Source organism: Phaethon lepturus, unplaced genomic scaffold (assembly GCF_000687285.1).
Source record: "Phaethon lepturus isolate BGI_N335 unplaced genomic scaffold, ASM68728v1 scaffold19144, whole genome shotgun sequence".
NCBI lineage: Eukaryota > Metazoa > Chordata > Aves > Phaethontiformes > Phaethontidae > Phaethon > Phaethon lepturus.
In genome coordinates this window covers 4,130-31,033 of record NW_010537193.1, presented here as the reverse complement: position 1 = coordinate 31,033, position 26,904 = coordinate 4,130, and the positions used below count along the sequence as shown (strand labels likewise).

Here is a 26,904-nt window from a genome sequence, read left to right as displayed (position 1 = left end):
TGCTGAACTGTGAATAGACTGCAGATACTGGGCTGTAATTACACCTTTCAGATATATAGAGCAGGTGCGGCATCAATCCAGCAAGACACAAGATAACTTCTCTGCCCTCTTCTGATTACTGCTGAAATTTAGCCAAGGGACTTCAATGTCCAACAAAACAACATGTCTGTGACCTAATACTGCCTTGAGACTCCTTTTTTCTTCACAGAGTAGCAACAAATTCATCTTATCACACTTACCACAAACCCTAATCCCAGAAACCAGCAATAGTTGTTTCAATAATCCTTTTATCTTTGAAAGACAACTTCCATACAGTCAACCAGCAAGCTTTCCCTTACTTATCTGGAGCACCTTCACTGCCCCTCAGCATCACTTTGCTGTTGGCACTTTTGTCCCAACACGAGGGGATAGAATACAACCAAACATCTGCTGTCAGCTACCCAGCGGTTTCGCTATTTCAGTACAAAGTCAGGCTGGGCACAGCCACCAATTTATCTAAGAATTCCAGACACTATTAACTCCTGTTCTCTTAAGTCCCTAGGCAGTTAACCTAGCCAATTAAAATCACTATGTTTTTCATCTCCATGTACTATAATAACAAGACAGTGAGCAGAGAACATAAACAGAACTTTTAGATATGAAATATGCATATATTATGATTAATGAAAATGTACAGAATTTCCCATTTTTTGGTGATCACCATTTAACTGCCCTTCCTCTCTTCCCTTCTGCTACAATTCTCACATAACTTTCTTATACAGCTCTGAGTATTTTCCTTTCTTCTTTCCTTTCTTCCTCCCTCCTGACTTCTTCCTTCCTTCATTCCTCTAATCCCGTCCATCTCTTTTGGAAGTTTTTCTCTACAAAATTGTTTTATTCTTCCCCATATAAAGCTACAGTTTCTCTATTTCACAATAATTTAGGTTGGAATGGACCTCAGCAGGTCAAAGTAGGTCTAATTAATTTTAGATGAGGTATCAAAAAGGAAGAAAAGCAACTTTTAGATGCTTAGAAATAATTGTAAGAGGAGCCTTCAGGGCTAAAAGGTAATAAACAAATTATAAAATGCTCCCTTTTGTGAAATAGATTCATCCCTATCCTAACAAACATATATTTAAGGAATTTGATGCACCAATTTATATGTGTATTGTACATAAAAAAAAAAAACAACAGTTTCATTAGACTAGAAGAGTAGAAATAGCTGGAATCCACAGAATGAAAGCTTCTTAAGAGAAATGACACTGATGAGCCCTTGTTCCTGAGAGCAACGATTTCCAAAGAACGTACTGTACCTCCCTATTTATTACACCTGGTCACTAACTCCCTCCTTTACCTAGAATAAAGTTATTCAGATAGATGATTTGTAACTTTATGAAGCATCAGCTAATCTTCAGCAAAATGCCAGAACAATCTGTAATTGCAGATTCTAAAGTGCATTCAATCCTAATATAAAATATGCATTTTCAGGCCATACATTTTAGACAAATTACAAATATGGAAGAATCACAAAGTATTTAGAAACATATTTCCTAATTGAGTGCTTAATTTTCCACTAATTTCCAACACAAAACAAGCTTTATTTCAATGGTAAGTAAAGGACTTAAACAGAAATTAGACAGTTAAATAATATTATGTACTGAGGCTAATCTGTAATTTCTATTTTGTTGTTTCACAGAATAATGAACCGGTAAGCAGTGTAATTATTTTTATTTCACTAACATTTTGTTATCATTTGTTACTTCAAATAATAGACTTTGAGCTAGTCTTACTAACCTCCTCGGGCAAAGCTATTGGATAGATTTACATCCAAATGTCCTGGCACTACCTGCTTAAACACAGTAGACATTCTTGAAGCCCTCCTTTCAGTGCCTAAAGTCAGCCAAAAAAAGAATAGAAGATTAAAAAACTACAGTATTACTCACACTAACGCTTAACATAACTGATAAAATGCCCTTTTTCAGACAATACAGCTAATTCTTGCCCATTTTGTACTTCAGATTTGTTTTTTAAGACAGATGTACACGTTGGGAGCAGTATGGAGATGTTAGATACAGCTAAGCAATCAGCATATTTTACAATAAATGAAGCAAAGCATGCACACTTTGGGAATGGTGTTATTTTACAAGAAAAGCCACTGTTTGACTATATTAGGTCAATTACCACCAACTGAATAAGACAAAACAGGCACAATTTCAAGTCACATACTCCTCTTTCTAAGACATTGGGGTTGCCTTCACATAAACCTTACCAGGCTCCATCACATAATAACTGAAATAAAACATGGATTCATTTCTTCATGGTTCCAGATACATAACTCAAATAGTGCATTTTGAAAAAGTTTTCACTGCAAGTAAAGCTTTACTTGGAAATGACATTAAAAGCCCATTATGAGTATGTAACACACATGAAAATGCCTATATAGCTTCTATTGCTGCTGCAGCTAAACAGTGTATCAGTTCATATGGAATCTGAGCTTGCAATCTCATATTTTCTCATTATATGAAATAGAGTAGTATTTTGCATTCTCTTCAATTTGGCAGTCTCTTTTGCAATATACAGTTTTCAATAGGCTTAATTTGTAATAAAAGACTTAGAAGTGTATCTTTGCTTTTGATTCTGTTACATAATGTAATTGTTGCATTTGATTATAAAAAAAAAAAAGCAAAGTTTTGGCATCTTGATGTTCTGGAGAACTTTATTTTATTTGTTCCAGAATTGTAATAAATCACTAATGCCTCAAGACTGGCCATCATACTCAAGTGAATTTCATCAAAATCTATGACCCACAGGTAGATAACTGCTTACTGTCAGATTAAGAGTACTGAAAAATATTTTGGGAAAGATCATAAACATCCTTTACATAAAGAAAACACAAACACATTCACTGTAACTAGGAGTAAATAAGCTATATGGAAAGTGTAGCAATAAAGAAACAACAGAATTCATATGGGACATTGAACTAACATCAAATCAGAGAAAAATCACTTTTCAACTTAACCATAGAAAAGCACTCTATAAACCAATTTTACCTGGAGAAAGAGCAATTGTTGGTCTAACAGTGAGAGTATTACTGCCATTCATTTTGCAGTGGACGGATATCACATTCAGTAAGGCTCGTAGGTATTTTTCCTGTTCGATACTGCTTGAAGATTCTAATGAAGCAGGAGCTGGAGTCACAAGAAGAATAGAATACATTAAAGTACAAGTACATTTATAAATACACAGAATAGCAAAATAAAAAGCTTCTTAAGTAAAGCAGAGCATTGAAAATGTCATGGTTTGTCTATCAAAGGTTCAAAACCCCATTCCTTTGATGACAAAGAATGCTCAGATGTTCATCACCTGGCTGAGCAGCAGCACCCAGCAACGTTCTCTTGCATTCCATTCCACAAAGCTAAACTTCTGAAAGAGTTTGTTACCTCATGGTCACTACTTAAAACATTCATCATTAGCCAGTGATCAATACAAACAGAATGGAGATGATGTAGTTTTCCCTTCACTCTCAGAAAGAAAAGTAACATTTCTAAGTTTGTGCTACTTGTCAGCAAATTTCAGCCTTCTAAAAAAACGTGTAGAGAACAGATAGAACTGTTTCTTTAACAAAAGTAAGTTAAAACCATATTCCACTAGATCTTCGTCATTCCAGTAAAGGAAGGCTACTTTCCTGTAACTGGAGGTTCCTTGAGATGTATTGCCCACTCACAGAAAGTATACGTATATCAAAAGACCCCAGCGTACATGCACTCTGCTGCATTTAGAGACATCAATGGACACAATCTACATGTTCTTCAGGTACCCGACCCCAGAACCTGACCTTTTTAATGGAATAAAGAGAGGAAAGAGGATGGACAGTGCATACACACATGGATAACACACGTTAAGGGATCTCAAATTATGAAAAGTAATGTGTTTGTTCCCTAGTGGCAGTCTACCTGCTTCTTCACTAGTAGGTAACTTCAGGAAGTGTCTTCCCACATGCTTAGGTAACCTGTTGGGGCGTGGGGGGCTGCACTGTTGTGAGAACCACAATCCTCCTCTGAAAACCTTAGAATAATCCTTTACATGCGTGTAGTTTCAGATGACTACTCTACAGATCTCAGAAACAGAATAATTTCCCAATTATTACAGATGTTGCCTAAGTTGCTGGGGACATGGAGAAGGACCATTTCAGAGTGAGAAGTGGCTGCAGAAGACTGGATGAAAGCAAAGCCAGAGAGGAAACAGACACAGTTTAAAAAACAAAGGGCAGAGAAAAAAAAGCAAGATAAGAAGGTATGATGCTCTGAGGAAGTACTGAAGTTAAACAGACAGTCCACTTCAGACAATCTTAAGACCTAAAAAAGCTAAGAAACCAATAACAAAACACAGAACCAAGGGAAAAAACCTCAAAAATAAGAAAAATTAGAAAATAATCTTAACCAGAAAAACTCTACCCATTTGTGTCCAGGTGCAAGGACTTAAAGGAAGGGAAGGAGATGAAGGTCCGGTCCTGGGCCACAACTGTGATGACAAAAAAAGTATCCAGTCTGAGTCAGATTTTTTTCAAATGCCAAACAAAATTTTTTGCATTCTATTTTATTGCAGCCACCTCTAGACTCGCTATAGGACAAAAATGTCACAGATGCTTAAACCAGGATTTGGTATCTTGACCACAAGAGCCAAGATTTGGAATAAGAGATAAAGAGATAAGAGTCAAAGAATTTGACTGAGCACATTTTGATGAACCACAATGGTAACTTATAAACAGTTTTCTCTAGTGACGATCCAATCAGATTCTACGCTGGAGACTAATAGACAGTAACCTAATGAGCCGGAAGTGGCAAAACAAATTTCAAAATAGCCCTGTTAAAATTAGTGTCTGAATTGGAAGTATAATTAGGATGTGATTAGAAAATGTACATGCAGGAAACATCATGCTGTTTCTGTCTGACGAAGTGGAACAAGCCTGAATAAAAAATATTATTTTCTCTTCAACTCTTAAGCACGGTTTACACATCCTGAACTCCACTTGAATGATCTCTGGGTCTCTTAGTCCTTGAAGCAATGCCACAAAAAGTCAATTTAGGTCTTAAAAAATTTAGTTAAATGAAAGTAAATGAAATGATAATGTCCTTACCACTCGCACTTACAAAGTTTTATTTTGTGAAGAGTATTGTGTGTGTTTTAGGAAAGAAACTCAGGAGACGAATAGCTTGACTTATATGACAGTCTGTTACTGAACTAGGCAGATATCTGAATTAAAGATTGAGGGCAATAATGTCCTTCTGAAAGATTACAGATGGAAAATTTGCCCTTTGTCCTTACCACGAATCATCCCATCACACAGTGCTTAACAGCAGTATAAAGGGATGAAAGACTGACCTTATCTGCACAAGTGAACAGGGACTTCTATAAAATTTTTAAAAGATCTATAAGATCTTTTAAGTGCCGTATCATGCATGCAGGCCATCACAGCAGCATGGATTTAACAAAAGATGGGTATGGGGAAGCTGGTAGCAATTTTATAAATCCCAGGAAAGAAATGCATTGCTTAGTAATGCAATAAGATTGCCTCAGCTGCTAATATGTGCTCTACATGCCTGGCTGAAGGTTGCTCAATCTTTATCTTATGACAGATCCTAATATAGTCAATGATCCAGCCTGTATCAAGATAACTGTTCTCTTGGATAGTGTTACTACATACAAGAAACATAAATGATCTTCCTACATAGCAGTTGACCAATACTTGGTAATTCAGGTGTAGAATGTCATATTTAGAACTACAATGCTCTGGAAAAAAAATCCCAGAAAGCCCAAAGTGAAATTCAGAAACAGCTTTCATCTTTCAAAGGAACTTTTGAAAAGGCCTGTGTAGTCTCCATCCCATATTCAAACATCTGTTAATAATCCTTTGTGGACAGACGTTAGAAAAACACAGTTCTGTTGCACATGTAGTTTGGTTCCATACAGCAATTCAGTGCTGTGCATAATTTCGCTAAAAAATATGTTCTGCGCTTCTTATATAACATATTGATCTCAACTATGTCTTGAAAACTTGCTTAAAACACAATGTAACAGGAAATCACAAAAATGCTCATTAAGTTCCAGCAGGTCCTCTTTGTTTCTGTGTATCAATCCAGAACCGTGTAATAAAAACCTACTCCTATGAAATCTCTACTTAGGAAGATATGCATCTGTCAACTGGAATTTAATTTAAGATTATCTTTGTCCTCTTAGTTTGCATCACAATGCGTTTTTCAACATAGACTTTTCTTCGTTGTACACAACTCCTACTGAAGCAAATACATGCACCTGTGTATAACTATATTGATCAGTTTCTTCAAAAGTTTTGTTTCACCAGGCTTCAACTTCATTATAAGCAAAAAAAATTCCTATAAATATTTTTCATTTTCCTTGCAGTACCTTCCTGAGGAGAGTCTCCATTTTCTTCAAATTTTAAAAAGAAACAGTAACTCCAAAAGCTAATGTCTGACAGATAGAGTTATTGTAAATCAGATTAGCTATTGCCTAATATAATGCTAGGAGTATGACAATGACAATGGCAAAAGACAATATAAAATTAAAAAAATAAAACCACCTACAAAAGCAATGAGACTACACACAGGAAACGTGCTTTAATGGGTCAGGCTTTGAGGATCTTGTTTTGCAAGGCTCTCATACTCCCATGCACATAGAAATGATACCTAGTACAGAAAACATGGAAGTGTTTGTCCTTATACAGTTTACAGACTACTGCTGCAGATTTTTTTCAATTTATTTTTACCAGGTTAAAGATGCCTGGTCAGTATTTCAGCTAAGACAATCAGTATTAAATCAGTTTAAAAGACTAACATTTGAATTACCATGCTTAGGATTCACACCATAAACACGTGGAACAACTGGTGTGGCTCATAGCTTTGGCGGCTGCTGTGTTAACTGCTGGTAGTACTTCACTGATTCATTTTAGGAATCTTTTCAACTAAAATGCATTATATAAAACTCAATTCATTACCTTGCTCCTCACCCCAACTAAAAAACATCTCCACAAAACACCAGAGAAACACAGAATCAATGCTATAGTGATTCACAATTAGTTATTCACAAATTAGTGATTCACAAATTGTTAATAGCCTGTCCAGACACTGATGTAAGAAATGTTTTTCTAGTATCTCTGAAATTTTGAGATTTTAAAGGTGAATTTGATATACACAAAACCTCATATAGCTAAACATTATATCTCATATATAAAACTGTTCTTTACATGTAAGAAAATTGTGGTTTTCATAAAGATACTTTGGGAAGGAAAAATTCTGGAGTACTAAGCAGAAAATATTTAAAGCATGTAATCTTCAAACTACTTTTATGCAACTTGCACATATTTGTACAGTATGCTTGTTACAAGCTTTGAAAAATTCTATAGAACTGTTCAGTAGAGTCAAACCTTTTAATTGCATTTTAGTCACTATTGGGGTGAAATGCAAACAGAAATAGGACTGAGGAATTTCTTTGCTACCTTAATGAGTTCCTGGTATTCCAATTCTACCTCACTTTTTTTTTTTTTCCTCAAAAAAGAAAAATTATGGCCTAATTCTAAAATAATTTCTAAACAACTACCAGTTGATTAAAGACAATACTGACTTTTTCTTCATCAATATGTCAAATTCATTCCTGCCATGAAATTAACTCTGAAGAAACCATAAAAGGTGGAAATCTAGGTAGTCACAGTAAGTATCCTAAATACTGCCTGTGAATGATGAAAGTCAACTAATGTTCTTTCCAAAACTAATGTTGCCCTAATTCTTCTGACAATTCTTGTGCTGGTCTGTCCTAGTTTCAGCTGGGATGGAGTTGTTTTTTTCCTTCCCGATAGCTGGTATAATTCTGTGCTTTGGAGTTGGTATGAGAATGATGTTGATAACACACTGAAGTTTTAATTGTGGCTAAGTAGTTGTAGTGCTTATCCTAAGCGAGCGGCTGCCTGGTGCTTCATTGCCGGCTAGGGCTAGACCACAACATGGTCCAATCTTGATCACAAAAAGGAAGAGATTTACTTAATGCAAAGACCCCAGCTAGAATCATTCAGGTCTATGCTTTATAAAGATGAAAGTTAAACTAGTATTACAATGAAAAATCTCTCTAATATTTTATATAATCCTCTATTAAAAGGGACAACATACACATTACATAAATTAGGGCAAAGGAAAGATACTTTAAGGGAAACAGGGGAAGTTTGCATTGCATTTGGCAGATACCAGCTTTTACTGAAGATTTTTGGTATGTATACAAACTCTGTACAAATTATTCATTGACATTTTTTGAACCACTTTCATACCATTCAGGATCTGCTTCTTGACATCCAGTAATTAAACTGAACTAATATAATATCGGATAACCATCCATACCTTGAGATTTTTGATTCAATCATATCACTGATTTCCTCTAGAAAAATAAGTATTTCTATGTAAAATTACTTATATGGAAAGCCTAGCTACGTCAACTCACCTGTAGTATGTGTGTTTTGGGATTTGAAGAGGCCAACAACACCTTTTCCATGAAAGCCCCCAGATCTAAGTAGCAGAGTATTGTTTTTAGTGTTCTTCCAACAGACAACTGGTAGGCGATTGTGACGGTAACAGCGAGCAACTCTCTGCAGACTGCTGTCTTGAACAGACTGAGGTACTACCAGAAGTCCAGGATAACTGTATTGACAAAAAGGTGAAAAAAATTGAACAACAATTAAAATTGCTTTTGAAATTTTAAACAATTTAAAAAAATACTAAAATTACAAGCTGAATATACATCTTAATGAAAAATCACATCAACTATTAGACTTATTTTTTATTTAGTAACTCTCATTTTTAGTCCAAACCTAGCAAATACATTTGTAAAGAAAACTGCATTTTAAGAACAATTTTTATTATGAAAAATTTGTAAGACTATCACTACTAGTCTCTTTTCATTTAAGGTTATATTTTATTTGGTTGTATTTTTCTTCTTAGTGTACCTCTAATCTGTGACTATAATGAAGCCATATTTTTTAGCACGACGGAGAATTCTGAGGCATGCAAATGACGCAGTAGTTTTGTTTTGACACTTGTATATGAAATATGAGAATTGAAAGGAAAGAATGTTAGATTGCCTAAAGTATCACAACTAAACCAACAGCTTTTGCTTTATGTCAGAATACATTTAAATTTTACAGTCAGATTCCTTGGAATGATATATCTGAAACTGCATTTTTGTGTACTTTTGAAAACACTACAATACATTGAGAGATTAGGAAATTCACTGATATAATACCTTTAAAAATAGAAAACCCAGCAAGATGGTAGTTGTGTTCATGTTAGTGAAAGAAGGATTCAAGCAATATGAAAGACTATTTTCTATCACCTCCAAAAAATATTCAATTTCAGTGCCAATTTCATATATTAAGAAGAAACTAAGATGAGGAACAGGGAAAAGTTAGTGCTTACTAAACAGCTTTGTTCCTCTACGATATACACTGTTCCTCTAAATTAAGTTCTTTGACATTTATTGAACTGCCCTGATACAAAATCAATATACGTAATATTTACGGTCTACTTCTTAAAACACAGTAACCAAACTAATACGTCACTAGGTAAGTATTTATAGCCTGAGATTCGTAATCCACTCAGATATTAATTATCTTTTCAAAAAAATCCTATGCAATATTAAAAACTGGTGGTTTTAGGGGAGGAAACAGTTGTCTGCATAATGTTCAAAGCATAATGAAATTATACAGATTTAATGCCTTCATCTGCATTGTACTCAATAGTGACTGAACAAAACCAGTTATTAACCTGTTACTCTAGATAAATTAGAAAACAAGAGAGGATCTAAGATTTTTCTTGTGTGCCCTTCTTCCATGAAGAACTGGCAATTTCATTATCCATAATGGAAGCAATGACTAGCCAAAACAGGCTTTAGAGAATGGAAATACTGTTCTGATAGGACTCATGCAGCTATGCTTTCGTATTAAGAAGAATTTTTGTGGGTAGTGGAAGTAAACTACATCAGCTTTCACAACAAAAAAGGCGTTAGTAACATTCATGTGTTAAAACACAGCACATGACAAACTTTTCAAGTATTGTGTATACCTTCATGAATTCAATTTTAAAACATATTTTTACTTGAAGAAAATAGTAATGTATAGCTGTTTCTGAGGCTTGCTTTTTTATATAGGAACAGCATATATATATATGCAAATATATTACATAAATAATTTCCAGTACCAACACAGCAAGTTATGGAAACCATATCGAGAGAGTGAGTTCTACTAGCTAACTTTACTGCCTAGGTCAGAAAGCTGAAAAATAGCCTTATGATTTAGACATCAGTGTAGAAAGCCAAAAGGAACTCCTTCAAAAAGCAATTCAGAGTATCTAGGTTAGTCTCCTCCCAAAGCCCCAGGGGCACTCTCTTTCCATGGGCTCGAGAAAGAACCCAGGAAGGAAGACTTGTGTTGTCTGACAAAGCTTCTGGGGCAGTTCTGAAAGCTCACTTCTGCTACCATTGCTGGCAGTCTTTCTGAATCTGATGAATACATATGCAGCCACCAGAAGACAAATCTCTGAGTGGAATACAAATAGCTTCAAGGTCACTGGTTGAACACTTCTACCGTAGACAAAAATTTCTCGGAATAAATTGCTTAAATGGATACATCATGTGGCATGTGTGTTATGTCATCTTTATTTTCAACTACTTGACTGAATTGGTAAACTCACCTCCTGCAAAGCGAATACATCCTGTTCAGTGCAGTTATTCTTAAGTATTCTGTCTTTGAGCGAGAAGAGTTACTACTGATGGTCCCTAGTCCCAAACGTTGATAGTCCCTGAAACAGGCTCTTTCTACTAATTGCTCCATTGTTGATTTTTCTGATGCTTTTAGGGTACCACTTGTATGCAGCTCGCTGTCATCTGAAACTAAAGTTAAAAATCTTTAAGAGTTTGCTATTGGGGAGGCCAGCAGTTACACAGAAAATGATGCTATTTTCTTCTGAACAAAATATTGGTTTGTCTTACTGTCAGTGATGAATGACAAGAACTAATACAGACAAACCACTGTTTATAGAAATTATAAGCAATAAAATAATATTTTAGTCAGGAAACCTGACTATGTTGCACAGTTACCTACTGCACTTGTGACTGGCATGGCTGACAACTCGGTAAAATCTTGGAAAAAGCTACCTCATATATCCATTTGAACTGAACTGAAGGCAGATAATCTTTCTTTCAACAATTTATGAAAATCTGTTAAACTCACAACTGCTACACAAAGATGTACACAAGACAGAATAATGAAAAAAGTGCACATAAATTCATTAAACATCCAAGAGAAAATGGACCTTGCGATTCTTTTAAACTATCTTCAAAAGATATAATAATCTTTTTAACTCTTGGTTCAAATAAAAAAAAAGTTTCTGTGTCATAATTTCACAACAGATAACTGTTGGTTTCTTAATGCCTCAGCTGCAGTGTCAAACAGCAGCTTTCTTCAGTCATGCACATCAGCTGCACTTTGCAAAGCAGAAAAACCTTTAACGATGAGAGATAAAAACCATGTCACATGTTCAAACTACACTGAAATTCAAGTCAAGCAAGTTCTTTGTACAAAACCTGCCACCTGCCTGTTACTGACACTTCCAATATTTCCAAATACTTCTGAAAGTAGATTTACTGTTCACAGCATGTATCAGTTACTTGCTACCACCTCAAGCATCGAAATGCATGTGTATGAGGGGAAATATTTATTCATGAATGAGGCACTGAAAAGTATGTAAGAATTTAAACTTAAAACAGGACTTTATAAACTGGAAATTAAAATTATTTTAAAAATAAAAATGATGATACAATTAAAATTTTACTGGCCGTAGACAACGTTGAGAATTTACAGGAGTAGAACCCATACACATTTTTTTTTGGGGTGCATCTTAGCATAAAAACTAAATGAATAATTTTATTGCCCCTGCAGCTCTTCAAACAAAACCAAAAATTCTCTGTTTGGCCTAAATAATAAAAAATAAAAAAAAAAAAAGAGTTTAACGCTGTGGATATCTCCTCTTCTAACTGCGTTTTTGTATCTGTCATGGTAAGAAAGAACATTTACAAGTATAAAGTGCTCTAACAAGAAACAAATTAAATTAGTTTTAGAAATAATTTTATTTTGGGGCATATAGAACCTTGGTATTTAACAGTTTTGAATGGAAAGCTATAACTAACTCAGATAAGATGAGGGTGCCTTTTTTGAAACATTTTTTCTAAATGCATTTTTCTCTCATGAAAGTACGTATATTGGTGATCAGAATTTGCAAAACATTTTCCTGTGCACAAAAAGCTAGAGATTATAAGAGCTCATACCAGTGTCCTTAACCTGAAGAGCGAAATTAAGATGTTCTGCTGTCTCGAGTTTAAAATGGATTTTTTTTTTTGCATTTTGAAAAGGGGAGGAATAATCCCTCTATCTTACTGTTCCTGAGATATGACTGTTTGTAAAAGTGGGTTTTACAGTCTCCTATTTTATGGAACACACCAGTATGATCACTTATATGAAACAAAATTTAGTAGTGATGAGATTCTAAACTCTGAAAATAAGAAATGGAGAATTGGAGGGAAATTGGGTGTTCATTAGCAACAGCTAATAACTAGAGTACTGTGCCCAGTTTTAGAAATCACATTGCGAAAGTTATATGTGGGCCAGATAAAGAGGTCTGAGAAAGGAGCAATGAAGAAGATCAGAAGTCTATCAAGATTAATAAATGAAGAACTGAAAGAACTGCAGATATTTAATATCCAGAAAAGAAAAAGAGAAGAGAAATATTATAATAGTCTGCAAATACATTAAGCACTGAAATCAGAATGAAGGGAATCATCTCTTCTATAGGTATATGGTGGCAGAGTAAGTAGTGAAGTCTTTAAATTGTGTCAAGGAAATGTTTAGGCGTGAATATCAGGAAGTTGCTTGATTTTCTTCATCTTTAATGATTAAAGCATTAGTACAAATAGCTTAGAGTTGTGGAACCTTCACCTTTGAAAGCTTCTAAGAAAAAGTGAAATAAACATTTATGAAGAACAGATTAAGTATGTTGATCTTGCCTTGAGGCAGAGATGGAGTAGATGATCTCTGAAGTTCCTTCCAACCTTTAACATTTCTTTTTTAAGACAATGCACCACCTGCTGCAAATAGTTCCCTTTTGCTTCATTGTTGGTATAGCTGCATACTTTCCTATACTTCAGTTTTTGAGATTTGCAAACCAGAAGTCATTCACAGCAGTCATTATAAAAGAAATGGCAGTGATTAAACAGCAAATTTCCTATGGCTATTTGTACTCTGTCTGAAGAAAAAAATTACTGCTGTTGTCAGGTGACTGTACCTGAGGTCTCAGTGCAGCGTGGAGAAAAAAGCAAACTGTCAGACCTCGATCACCTTACACGTTCCCACTCAAAACATCCAGAAAGCAGCCGGTAGGAAACCTCACAATTTAAAATTTTATGTTTTTGTTAGGGGAGGAAAAAAGTGACTATCACTAATTTTTATATAACACCTGTATTCATGGAAGAATACAATTATTTTGTACATCAGTAATGCAAAAACTCTTTCAAATTTCTTCATTGTCAAGAGAAGTATGTATACATGATTATGCTTGGTGTCCCTGGGTGAAGGACACAAGATCACCCAAAACACAGATACAGCCTGCAGAATTGCTTCTGACCCAAAGAATCTGCAACATCAGAATGCGTACTAACTCAGCACGTAAGGAAGATGCTGGAAATTCAATTAAGAACATAATTTTTCAGCAGTGTAAAGACATTCTGTACTTTGTAATCCACCACTTTTATCTGGAATGAAAGAATAGAGTCAATATTTTTTAGCTTTCCTGGAATGGCTTTCTTCCATTTCAGAGAGAACAGAGACAACATAGTAACACGGTCCTACTTCAGGCAACCTTTATGTATCTGCTCTTAAGACACGTAAGTCACAGAAATCGCCCTGATCAATGACCAAATATTCAAAAGGAAAATTTGGCTTTCTGATGTTTTGAAGAAATTATTAGTATTTGATAAACACTTCGTTATCTGAAATGTTTATTTTTTTTTTAAAAAGAAAGAATGGTATGACAAAACAATACCTGTTTATGTACAGGAGAATCTGGTTCCCTCTAGTGGTTTATTATAAATTAGCACTGGTCCAGATAAGGATGTACTGACAGCAGCACATGGTAGGAAAAGAAGTATTTGGAAGAAAGTCAAACTCCGTGCCACCACATGAACTATAAAAAGTGCCCAAATCACTTTCTACCTTCTGTCCCAAAACCCTTTCAACCAAAATTTGGAAAAACGGTATTTTCAGTAGTAATGACGACTGCTGCTTTCAGAAATCATGTCACTTCCACATCCGCAATCGTCTCCCATAGTATTTGCTCTTTCTTGAATGTCATCAATTACTGCTTTCTCATCATAGACTAACTACAGATTTCATGATGTCTGAAGACAAATGAAACCTACAGCATGCTTCTGTGCTGTTCCATCTACACTACTATGAAGTAAAAAAAGATACTACATGCAAATATTTTGATAATTAAAAACTTATAATCTAGAATTTTGCTTTACCACTGAATGAAGTCAACTTCCTCTTTTTCCTCATCATCACAAAAGAAAACACTTACTACATGTACATATTTGAAACCTTCCTCTTTCCTGTCTAGGAAGATTCTGCAATTTCTTCTTGAAGACGTTTCTTACTCTGTATATTGGAATGGAAGCATAATAGGATAGACTTATCAACCAACATGGAGAAAAATGTTTTACTATTACCAGAGATATCATCATCTTCATTCCAGCCTGGACGATTCCCTCTTTCTTCCACGATTGTCCCTGTCTTCTTCTTTAATAAATATTGGCGTCCAATTGTCATCTTCCCAGCACGTTTTGCCCCTTTCACAATGCTTTTTGAGAAGGTACTATAAATTTAGAGCAATAAAAATATTTAGAAAGATGCATATGATTCTGCCCAATAGCACGTACAGATTTTTATGATGAACCCACTTATGCAAATAAAAATGTATTTCATATATATTCATTTAATGACAAAAATTATAACCTCCAGAAAAACTACTTCCTATATTAGTTTTTAAACACCAATTTTATCATTTTGAGATAAATTTTTATCTATTACGTCTAATGGTAATGAACAAGCAGCCATCATCTGTCTTTATGCATTTGTATTTTTGCTGGCAATGTGATGAATCTATGAAGCTGACAAAGTAGAGGCAGGAAAGACAGAAATTACCTTAAAGTTTTAGGGTTCCATGACTAGCATTGGATTACACTTTCCTGTGTCAACAATAATCAACACAGAATCACAGGAACTACCACTCTGGAACAGACTAACAGTCTAGTAAAAATTCACATATAACAAACTTCAAAAGAGGACCCAAAGCTCAAACTCTAGATAAAAGACACTAGGACAACTGTACAGACTGTACTAAGGGTAAAATTAATTCTAACCCACATTAGGTTATTAACCTATAAAGTAATATACAAGAAATCTGGTTTTTATGTTGGCATAGTTTGCATAACTGAAGATGCTACTAACATTGTGTGTGTTTCAAAATGTAATGACATGCTTGTTCTAATTTACTGCAGCTAGAAATCTGGATAAATAGTACATTCCTATGCCAAATCAACATGTATATCATACCAATCTACCTTTTATTCAGTAACTATAAAAAGATGCAGAAGAGCAATCAGTTATTTTGACTTTCCTGAAAACTGCTTGAATCATATGTGCTTCTGCAAAGTTGTCAGATTGTTCAAGGTATTTGACTAATACTAAATAAGAACATCAGTAAGTAAAGGAGAAGAATGACTATACCGGAATGAAGTGTTCTTTTCTTTTTGTTTTGGTAATATTATCTGTGGTGCTGTTTGTCCAGCTGCAAATGCAAAAGTGCTGAAGATAGACTGAGGGTAACGAAACTTCATTAACTGTTTCTTAAATATTTCCACCACTTCAGGACTTACTTCTTCATCAAATGCTACTTTAATTAACTGCGTATTAAAAGACATGACATGTTAGCAACTGAAAAAAAAATTGAACTAAAGAAATTAAAAGATCCTGAAATATATTAGCAAATTCCCATACTTATGAAGTACTATGCCCATCAGAAAATACAAATATATGTACATATATCTTATTGGTTTTGAGGTATACTAGTTATTAATGAGCTTATTACTTTTTAATTTGATTTTTACATTTATGTCCTAATACTATGGTATTTTCACTAAGAAGCATCTGGAATTCTCATAATATCCAACAAAAAAATATTTTGGTAAATCCAAGTAGTACTGCTGGCACTAAGATGACTACACCAGTTCAAATACTAGTCACATGGAACAGCGTAACTTGGAAATATTCTGCCAGCTCTGCCCATATACTGGGAATTAAGGTTGGTAATGCACTTCAAAGACTCTCATCAAACCACCCATTTCAGCATTCATACGTCACAACCATTATTACTTCCACTACTTAGTCATTCCAATTTTTGCCTCACCTTGCAAAGTACAGAAAACTGCTAATAATAAAAATGTAATAGTGAAATCTGATCCTTGAATCAGTATTCAACACTGAGCCATCCACCCCACTAAAAATGCTTTTTAAAAGATTTGGGGGGGAAAAAAAGTAAATCCCATTCCATCATCCTCTGCCAAAAGGATGAGAGTCAGCAATTCAGGAAAAAAAAATAATTAAAAAAAAGAGAGAAAATAGGGAATCCATAAAAGGGCCCAAAAGAACTTTAAGAATGTGGAAAAAGCAAAGACAGACCTATCCTAGAGCTTTATTTCTGAGCACATACCTATACACCTTTTGCATGTCTTTTATTTGTCATCTAGAAGGTGGATTTCATAATTGCTTTTTAAATTTCACTTGTTTTGTAAATACTTTCCAAATGACTAATAACTATGTTGTTCTAGGACCTCCATGAAAGGAGATCTTGAATCTTTAGGGGTTACACTGATCTGAAGTTTTAAAGACATTAAATAGCATAACTGCAGCCAAAACCTCCTGAAAGTCATAATTAATAAACAAAGAGGAGGGACTATTTCATACTATATTGAACCCTAGCTGGTATAAAGGGAACAGAAAGTAAACTGTTTGCTGATTGTTTTTGTTCTCATAACCTAATACAAAACTATGCTAAACAAAAGCAAAGATGATGTTTGACCAGAATCCAGCACTAAAAACATTGAGCTGTGTCTGTATTTAGCACATCATTGAAGCATGCTAACTATTCTGGTAAAAAAATTTCTGGAAAATAAAAGTCCTCGTGGAGTCCTCTCAAAAGAACTTTCTTTCAGTTGTTTTACTCACTTGTATTCCTAATCTCACGCTTTTGAATAGGATATTGAAGGATGATTAGCTAAATAATGTCCATTATTGTAAGGACTTATTAAATGCTGATGATCTATTTCATTATATTTTCAAATGTTAATTGTTCTCAGTGAAAATATACTTCTGCAGTCAGCCAATCCAACAAAATATTTCATATCTTAAGTACTGCAGTCTGCTTTCAGTCCATGATATAAGATTCTTTGCCTTCAACTTTCCATCTCTTAGGGTTTGACCACAGTTAAAATCACCAAGAAGAAACACTTAGGGAAGACTTCAGAGACTTCATGATTCCTAATTCATAAAAGTCCATTTCTGTCAATCGCCCTGCAGTACATGCTTCTGCTGAACACACTGAAGGGGATCCTACAGACAGGAAACTACAGGATCTGTGCAGAAGTCCGGAAACTGCCCGGATCTGTGCAAATCATATAAAGGCTCACTGCTTCTGGCCAGTGGTGGCTACCCTAAAGATCCCTGGAGTTGCAGCTTCCATGTGAGATGTACCATGACTTTCTGCCATGGATTTTTACAGAAAGCTGGTAAAATGTAGCTGGAGGAGAGAGAAAGCATGTTTCCACAGGCCTCTATTTACTCACATTAAGAGATTTTGGACCCAAAATAGCCCTTTACTGGATCCAAAATAGAAAGGTGAGGAAAGGAGTGAAAGAAATCGAATATGAAAATGGCAACCTTCTGCAAATATCAACTGGGCCCAGAAACGCCAGGGTTTCTATGAGAGTACTACATTCTCTATTGACTTTATAGGGCAGAAAACTGAACTCTTCACAAAGATCAGGACAAAGTGCTGCTCGTAAGTATTTTGAGATGACTGTATTGTCACAGAAATTTTTACAAGACTTCCTTTCACCTGAAAGGTAGCTGAAGTGATCTGCAGTCCTTCCTGCATACTCTGCTGCAGCTGGTTCTGTATTGTGATCTTCTTCTCCTTCGTAACAGATGCAATAGGAAAGCTCCGGATCACTGTCTGCTCTCCAACTGAGGACGATAAAATTGTCTTTACAGATACTTGTTAGATCACAGAATCAGATCTGGTTTGGTCACATTGTACTTGGAATGAATAAGTACAAAGCATGACAAAAATAACAGTTCCTAATTAATTTCAGGCAACATACCTGAAAAGTTGGTAAATTCCTAAAGTATTATTTGTATTCTGAATTTCTGCTTAATTTCAGCTTGGATGATTAGAAAAGTAATTCCCCTTACTTCTGAGTCTTTCTACATGATGAAAATGCACCCCCAAAATCTAGGTTGATAAGGGGTGAAGAAACAGTTTCAAGCTTATTCAAATTTCATATTGCATTATACAATTTATAAAACAAATTATATACACTGAGATCTTTACATGTGATCATGAACTTTCCACAATAAATTTATACTTCTGAATGACAATCTGCTTAGAAATGGCAGATGTCAAAACATGTAAATTTATAATTCAGAAGAGCCATTTCCATTGCATATTAAAAAGAATAGTGAATTTATTAATAATCATTTTAGGGAGAATACTAACTCATGAATATTCTTCATTTAACACACTTCCAGTGGCTGAAAAAAAATGTTTAAGGAAAAGCTAGGGGTAGTGGAAGCTGCAGATCTCATACAGTATGTATAGTCTGTCTCAGTGGTGAAGAAGCTTACAAACATTGCTCTGTAAAGCAGCATTGTTAGACCAACTTTACAGATGGAACTGAAATATAAAGATATTAAGCATTTTGTCCATTCAAAAATCTATGGAAATTACTAAAGTATGGTCATGAGTGTCTGTCTCTAACTTTAGGTCGTCCGTAAATACCATGTACATGTAAATACCATGTGACAGTCTACTGAAGTTTCCTCTAAGACAAGTACATATCATGATTTTGTATTACATAAGTTACTGGACAGCACTCTAAATATCTACCAATACGCAGAAATAAACAAACATTTAGCATCTAATGCCTCATCTGAAGAAATAAGTTCTAGTTAAGTTAAATGCAAAATCAAAATCAATCACTATCATATCTAGTAATAAAAACATAAATTAAGAGATTATTCTTATCCGATAAACATGAAAAATTATGCTGTGACGTGTATACATTTTTATGTTGATGCTTGAATAGGTGGACAGGCCATCTCAAAGTCCTGCCTACCTGCAGGACCACAATCATCACTGTTTAGTTTTTCTTACCCAGTTGATCATGAGGAGTGCCTTTAAATATAATTCTGTAAGTGGTAAGGAACAAAGCCCCTTCAGCAGGGAGAATGTGAGGACCTCCAAGCAGTCCTCCTGTAGCTTCCTCTCTGCCATCGGGATCCAGTAGCACACGGAGACCTTCACAAATAAATTCTTCTCCTGGTAGCAAAGTTGGTCGTAGAATTTTGGGCTGATGCAAACAAATGAAAGTGTAAGTGTAATGGCAATACCAGTGTTACACCTCAGTCTAGTTATAATATTTGGCTTAAAAAGCTTAAAGTAAAAATTGTTATGAGACTGAGTCCAAAGAAGAGAGATAGAGTTTGGACGCAACTAAGAAAAATGGGTCTCAAAAGACAGTGGGCATGCAACAGCTTGTTTATGATCAGAAGTTTGGCTCTACCAGTTTCATAAGTTCATATTTCATGAGACCAAAGCCAAGCACTTTATTTATCACCAGTGGAAATTTTCTTTCAATGTTTTGCTGTTTCCTCCTAACATTACAAGGGGAAAAAAAAGATTACTAAATTGCATGATTCTAATACTTGTAAAGAATACAAATATGTTTCATAATACTTGCTTTCTGTATTGGTGGAAGTCGCCTACTCTCACGATGGACAGCCTCCAGGGTCTCTATGTGCATTGCTACAATGCCTGGAAAGCAGTAATACCACAAATGAAGTCTCACATAATATGAAAGAGAAAGTTGCAATCTAATTAAAATTCTGATACTCTGAAATTCTCAAATTTAAACATCAAGGTAATAATTATTTTTAAATTCAACAGCAATTATAGCCTAGAAAACAAATCTAATGTTCTAACTTACTGAAAGTAAATGAAACTAAAAAGTGCATTTGCCTCACTAGAAAAAAAAAAAAAAAAAGAAAAAAGAAAGACTTCAGATCTTTTTTTTGTCACAATTCTTACCTGGTATCATGCAATGAAGACCCTTGATGTGATCCTGTGTAACTCCGCTCTCTGTGCAAACCTTGTCAATAAATCTGGTGATGAAGCGTACAACTGCATTTGCAACATCATTGTTCTCGGAGTCCTCAAATCCACTTTCAGTGTCATAACTCTCTGCAACACTGCCTGCAATACTATAGACATAAATAAAAAAAAAATTCAAGTGTGAAAAATTCAGCTGGTGATGCACATATGATACCTGGCTAGACACGGACAAGCTGGTTTTTTTTTTCCTAGTTACAATACATAAACCTTGCTAAAAGCATACAGTGGTACCACAATTACATTATATTTTCACCATCATTAACATTGTCAGAACTGCAAAGATGATGACATAGGAGAACTTTCCCTCCATGAATCTAACACAGACAGGCCCACAAGAAAAAAAAAAAAATGCTGCTTGGAAGTGAGCTCTGTCTTATCTTCAAAAAGTCAAGTACATTATTTGCAACCCATGGTAAACAAATATCCAGTTACACAGAGGAAGATATATTAAATGAATATTTTGGTTGCAGAGCAAAGCATTCAAAAGCTAAAAAGACCGTGAGAAAAGTTCTGTGCATCAGATGGAAAATGCAAGTCAGTGGGAGATGTACTTTCAACATCTAAAAATGCCTCCTATAATAATATTAAGGGCCAGATTCATACATTGCAACATCCACTGCAACCTGACTACTGAGCATATCCTAATGCCTGAGTTTAGAGGTGTTTAGCCAGCAGAAAGGGTAGCCGTGGGGAGTTTGATACTGATAGCCTGCCTATCTTTTGTTTGATGTCAGTGTTCTCACGTAGTGTTCTACAATTCTATCAGGTGGGATTCTGACAGATCATAGGTGACAATGAAGACAATAAATAGAGAGGGAGGAACACTTGTTATGAAATGTCCTGGATTTGCACGCTAGGGAATGTAACTGGCATTATACTCCTCCTGCCTCCTTAGTAATTTAACCTTTGTCACAGTGTTAGCCCTCTTGCTTTGACCTCAGTGCCTTTCTTCCCTGCAGCTGTTACACAGAAACTGTGCTTTTATGGATGCTATACAAATCTTTCTTGATTTTAGGTTCATACACTATTTATTTCAAGTTGTATATAAACTAACAAAGTAATTTTTGAGCTGCTGTTTTCTTTCTCATCATACCCTATGCTTCTCTTCAACATTTGCATTACTAAATTAAAAATTCCTACTGTGACAATAAATTTTTTATGTTCCTTTAAATGGTGGTAAATTACTCCAGATTAAGTTCTGTTATTTAACAGGAAGCAAGTTAGACTTCAGCTTTCCTTAATCAATGAACTTGAAAAGAAGAGAAGATATTGAAATAGGCTGGTGTCTAGAATAAATGCTGAAAACTAAGAAGCTTTTGAAAACTGTGGTGCATCCTGACTGATTACCGCTGAACTTGTGTACCCACCTGTTTGTGACAATGCTGTTGCTTCCACTTTCCCAGTCACCAGTAGCTGATGTTCTCAGTAACTTGTTCTTACTCGTATCCAGTGGCACTAGCAGGTAGACCATGAGGTTAGCAAAATGAATTGCTTGACTGAAAACCGTACTTTCCTCATTCTGGACTAGCTCCTGCTGCGTTTGTTTATTAAGAGTTGGCCATAATCGCAACTGCTCAGCAGCCAGGTCCATTGCTGTCTTATCCTGGTCTGGACCTACAGAATTTTTCTCCTAGAAGACATATAGAAATAAATATAAAGACATAGAAGAAATAATAAAACTGTAACTTTAAAAAAAAAAGTTCAGTCAAACCTTTATTAAATTGTTTACTAAACGTCTTCAGTTATTTAAATTATATATTAATTTAAAAAGAAAAAGCAAATAACTACACTCAGTAGGGTTTAAGGCAAGTTATGAGAATAGTAACTGAGCTTTGAAGGCAGTTTACCAAAATATACAAGTAGCACAATGTGGACAGATCTAAATAACATAATTTCTTTCTACATCTTGTTTATGCTATATGATCTTCCATGTTCATTCAGAGTGGTTTACTGATTTTAATATAGCTGCTCTCCTTAGTTTATCCACTTAGCTCACATAAGACCAAGCATAAATTAGACTGAGTAATAACCATGCAGCTCATTGTTTGATGCAGGTGATATTCTCCAAATTCCTAGGAAGTTCAGATGAGGCAAGCTTTTATAGAAATAGTTTCCACATCAGCTGAAACATTCATGTTTTTACATGTTGGAGTACAATTCTAGCATTTGCTTGAAGCAAACTAGGTACATGGCATATAGTCAAATTATATTATAGTCTGAGGAATCTAGAATAAAGGAATCTGGCAGTCGATATGAGTGACGTAAGGCCTGATGTTAAATTAATAAAGGACTAGTATCTTGCAAGTGTTTTTTCCATCCTAAGTTACAATTGAGCTAATTTTCCATATAAACACATGTGAAGGTTAAAGTAGATGCTTCCTTGTAAATTCTACTACTCTTCACTTTTTCTGTCAGACTGGAAGGAGCTCCCCCTATACAGTCCCGCAGTCCTTTTCTCTTTATCCCCGATATGTCTGACATGCCTTTTCAGTTCTTCATTCTGACTACTTTTTTTGGAATCTCTCTATTTTACTTCCTCTCTTTACAATGCTGTATGTCTTTGGGTAGCATATACTTTTTAGTCACATAGTTGATAATGATATTTTCATACAAGAAGAGAAATTACAAATGGCTCTTTACTATGTATGTGTGCTCCTCCTTAAAAAAAAAAAAAAAAATCTCATTTTAGCATGCTGCAAGGCTTCCCGTTACACTTTCATTTTTGCACTAGAGATGTAGTTTCCTCCTACTGAGACAGACAATTTGTGTTCTGGAAGATCTGTCCAATTTTAGTAAAGCAGACTAAGTGCCATTCAACAGAAACGACACTAGGGCTTGGTAATAATCTCACCCTGGACACTAGAACTGCTGCTAGCTTAGGTTGTTCATATAATAGAACTGTTGCAAGTTTGTAACAGTGCTATACGGTAAGTTGCTACTCTCAGGAAAAAAGTATACCTTAAAGTGTGGAAAATTATACAAAAAGAGGTTGTTTGAAAAATCATAAGAGCAACATCAAATTGTAATGCTTTGCAGATAAATAATTTTTTTGTTATTTTTCATGTTATTGTATGCTGTTTAATATGGGAAAAATGGAAGAAAAATACATAAAATTGGAGAAAGCACAACATAGCTCTCTAACTTAGGAGACAATTAAAATGTGAATAAAAATACTACCTTGATAATTACTTGAATATATTATCCTACCTTTTGTCTCAACTGTACTGCATGGTTGTCATCTTTGGCTGTAAGGTAGAGGGAACGAACTTGATTTTGCACGTTGCTGTAAAAGGTTGTTTCCCAAAACTGTTGGTTAGTCCAGATAGGATGATCTTGTACACAGGTGTAAGCAAATTGACTGACTCCAGGAGCTAATTTCTGAAAGCAGAAAACATGTAAAATTGACAAATCAATCCTATTATTTAATTTCTTTTAAAGGCTATGGCTTGGGTATTGAAAAATATATATGTAAAAAAAAATCAGTTGTACAGACTGAAATATACAATATATACTGATAATAATATATATACTGTGATAATATAATTATCTTCAGTTTTGTGCCATTAAAGAAATGAACATACAGGAAGCTTGTATACACGTCTAATGCCAGTGCAAGGCATGGCTTTCTTGATTCACAGTAGAAAAATGAGACTTGAGAGGAAGAATTCTGTGATGATAGTACAGAACTCATTTCTAATATACAACATTTTCCTTGCCAACAAAAGATAGTATTTTTAATAACCTAGTCCTAGAACATAGAAATCAGTATCCACACAGATGAAAACTATTTCTCATTTTAAAGTCAGAACTACAGTAATGAAATTTAAAATAATTGTAAGTGGCAACTAAGGCCTTCCAATAAGCTGCATTTGTTGCAACAGCAGAAGATTAGATAAACTGTTCTCTTCATTATCATTATTAACTGCACTGCATGACCCAGATCCAGCTCCTGAAAGAGTACTAAATTAGGTATGTTCTTTGAAGCCGCAAGGGTCTGGATCCCTATAAGGTCTCAAACAAAACCAGAACTGTTACAGCATTACTCATTACAACTGCACCATTTTTTTTCAAGTAGGTCTATTTATTTAGGTAGCACTAAACTCCCAGTGAGCTGTGTAATATTCTTGATAACTACAAACTATGAAATGTATTTCAATGATGTGAATCACAAAGAACGAAATCTTATATAATACATTTACTTTTTGAAAAAAAGGCCACCAAAAAGTTTGTGTTGCATACTACATACAGCAAAGAAGTAGGTATTCTAAATACCTGCTTATGATTTTTATGCAGTAGAACTGAAGAATAAAGTACATAACTGGGTGCCTCATTTAATGACTTCCATTCAGAATACTACCTATACCTGAAACATACACTATATCCAGAAGTTAAATTTTACTTTAATGATTATGCTGTAAACCACTTTCCTGTTGAGCGTGAATACTACTCAATATTTACAACTGTACAATTGTACACAACAGCCAGGACATATAATACTTCCTTAGTAGGCACCCAGGCATTCAAGTGGAATGCTAAGAAATTACAACTGAAAATTCTCAAGTCTGGTTTACAGATTTCTGGTTTTGCAATTCTTCGAACTGTGTTTTCTACACTATGCTCTCCCAAGTACATCATGAACTAAAAGTCCTGATCATGTGCCATGTATTCATTCCCTATCAAAGACAAGGTCCTTTGAAATGGTATGAGGAAATGATATGTGACATGCTACTAAAATCCACCCAGCTGAAATACCTTCTTGCATTTAACCATCAAAAAGTGAAAAGTGTAATTTTTAATTAATCATGCAGAATTTAATCAAAATTTCTTGGTAACCTGTTAAGAAATCTAAATGTGTGGAAGATTCAAAATACATTAAAAGTGACTTTGTTTATTCAATACAGATTGAAACAGAAAATAGCTAGGTTTTTTAACAAATACTTAAGTTTTAGTTGTGATGCAGTTTATGCTAGCTCACAGGAAACGGTAACTGATCACACAGCAATGACTCCCATACTTGATCTACCTGTTAAATCACAGAACAGGACAGCTCAAATAGTGTCCTACTGATCTTTGTACTGACTGCTGGGCATTCCTTGAAAAAATCTCAGGCATACAAAATATATGCTAACTCATGAGTATGTTGAGCCTGTTAATTAGCTGGACAACCAACTGTATGTGAAATTGAGTCTTTTAATTGTAAAAATTGAGATAATGAGAAAACAAGATATATACAGGAGGACTACCTCTATTCTCCTGTAAAGCTGCCTCCTTTACAGTAATCTACTCGTTAAGAGCTGTACACATATCACCTTTCACCATTGGTAGGTATGTATACAGCTAGCTCAAAATGGCTTAATTTTTTCAGCTGTGGTAATTAACCCAGGGCCCAGAGAATGGATCCGTCCCAATCATTCACCTAACTCAAATTCCAGATGCAACAAACTTGTGTTACAGAGGAATGGGGACGACAGGTAAATCATGGAATATAAATATGGACAACACATCTTGAACACAACAGTTACTCCTAAAGCCATATCATGACTTTTACTTTCATTTATTAATTTTTTTCATTGGCGTAATTCCCAGTCACAATAAAGCAGGAAAAAGGGGGAATAAAGAGGGAGAAAAAAAGTGGGGCAAAAAAGTGGGATGAAAAAGGAAGCAAGAAAAAGGGGGCAAGAAAGAGGGGGCAAGAAAAAAGGGGGCAAGAGGGAAGAAAGGGAAAAAGTAAATGTCTGTTAAAGCCCAGCTAGTTGGTATAGTTAACTCATGCCAATTTGTGTACTGAATGCCACACAAAGGAGTGGTTTGACTGTCAAACTGTCCAGCCTGCCTTTGATACCTCAGTCCAGGTAATTGTGTAAACTATGAAAAGTGGGAGTGATATTTGGCACAAACCCAAAAGAAAATTTAAACTCATAACCCTGGGTCTATTGTAATAGTCTTACAGAAATAAAAATGAAATAAGTGATTTTCACATGGGAACAAACATGACAGGAAAGCATCAGGTCTTTTAGATGCTCTTCCTGTGCTCATCATCTAAACCCATGAACAATCATGTACAAAAGACAATTTTTAAACGATGGAGATTTATGTTCAAATATAACAGCATAAATCAACACTGACAGTAACTCCTAGGCAAAGTAAAAAATAGTTTACAAAAGGATGAAAGAAAATCCACCAAAAAGCTAAGCGATCATAAATATTATCCTCATCATCTGCATGTGTTGAAACAAATGGCCAATCCTGGTAGTGCCCAGAGCATAGAATCAAAGTCAGGACTTGTAGTTCCAGGCTCAGCTCTGCCAGTTAT

The 26,904-nt window shown here is 35.0% G+C and overlaps 1 protein-coding gene across 1 annotated transcript in view; it reads right to left on the bottom strand.

Annotated features, from left to right (window-relative positions):
- LOC104620260 (myotubularin-related protein 13-like) overlaps window positions 1–23,973 on the bottom strand; it is a gene marked incomplete at its 3' end in the record, with an annotated part of 33,315 nt that extends 9,342 nt beyond the window's left edge. Inside the window, exons 1-11 of the mRNA XM_010286425.1 lie at window positions 23,799–23,973; window positions 21,959–22,221; window positions 20,508–20,680; window positions 20,161–20,234; window positions 19,575–19,770; window positions 18,258–18,385; window positions 15,872–16,047; window positions 14,812–14,957; window positions 10,725–10,923; window positions 8,482–8,678; window positions 3,030–3,167 (exon numbers count right to left, since the gene is read on the bottom strand). Of these exons, the coding sequence (XP_010284727.1) occupies window positions 3,030–3,167; window positions 8,482–8,678; window positions 10,725–10,923; window positions 14,812–14,957; window positions 15,872–16,047; window positions 18,258–18,385; window positions 19,575–19,770; window positions 20,161–20,234; window positions 20,508–20,680; window positions 21,959–22,182 (1,651 nt within the window). The remainder of the gene's footprint in view (window positions 1–3,029; window positions 3,168–8,481; window positions 8,679–10,724; window positions 10,924–14,811; window positions 14,958–15,871; window positions 16,048–18,257; window positions 18,386–19,574; window positions 19,771–20,160; window positions 20,235–20,507; window positions 20,681–21,958; window positions 22,222–23,798) is intronic.
- Between the last annotated feature and the right edge of the window lie 2,931 nt (window positions 23,974–26,904).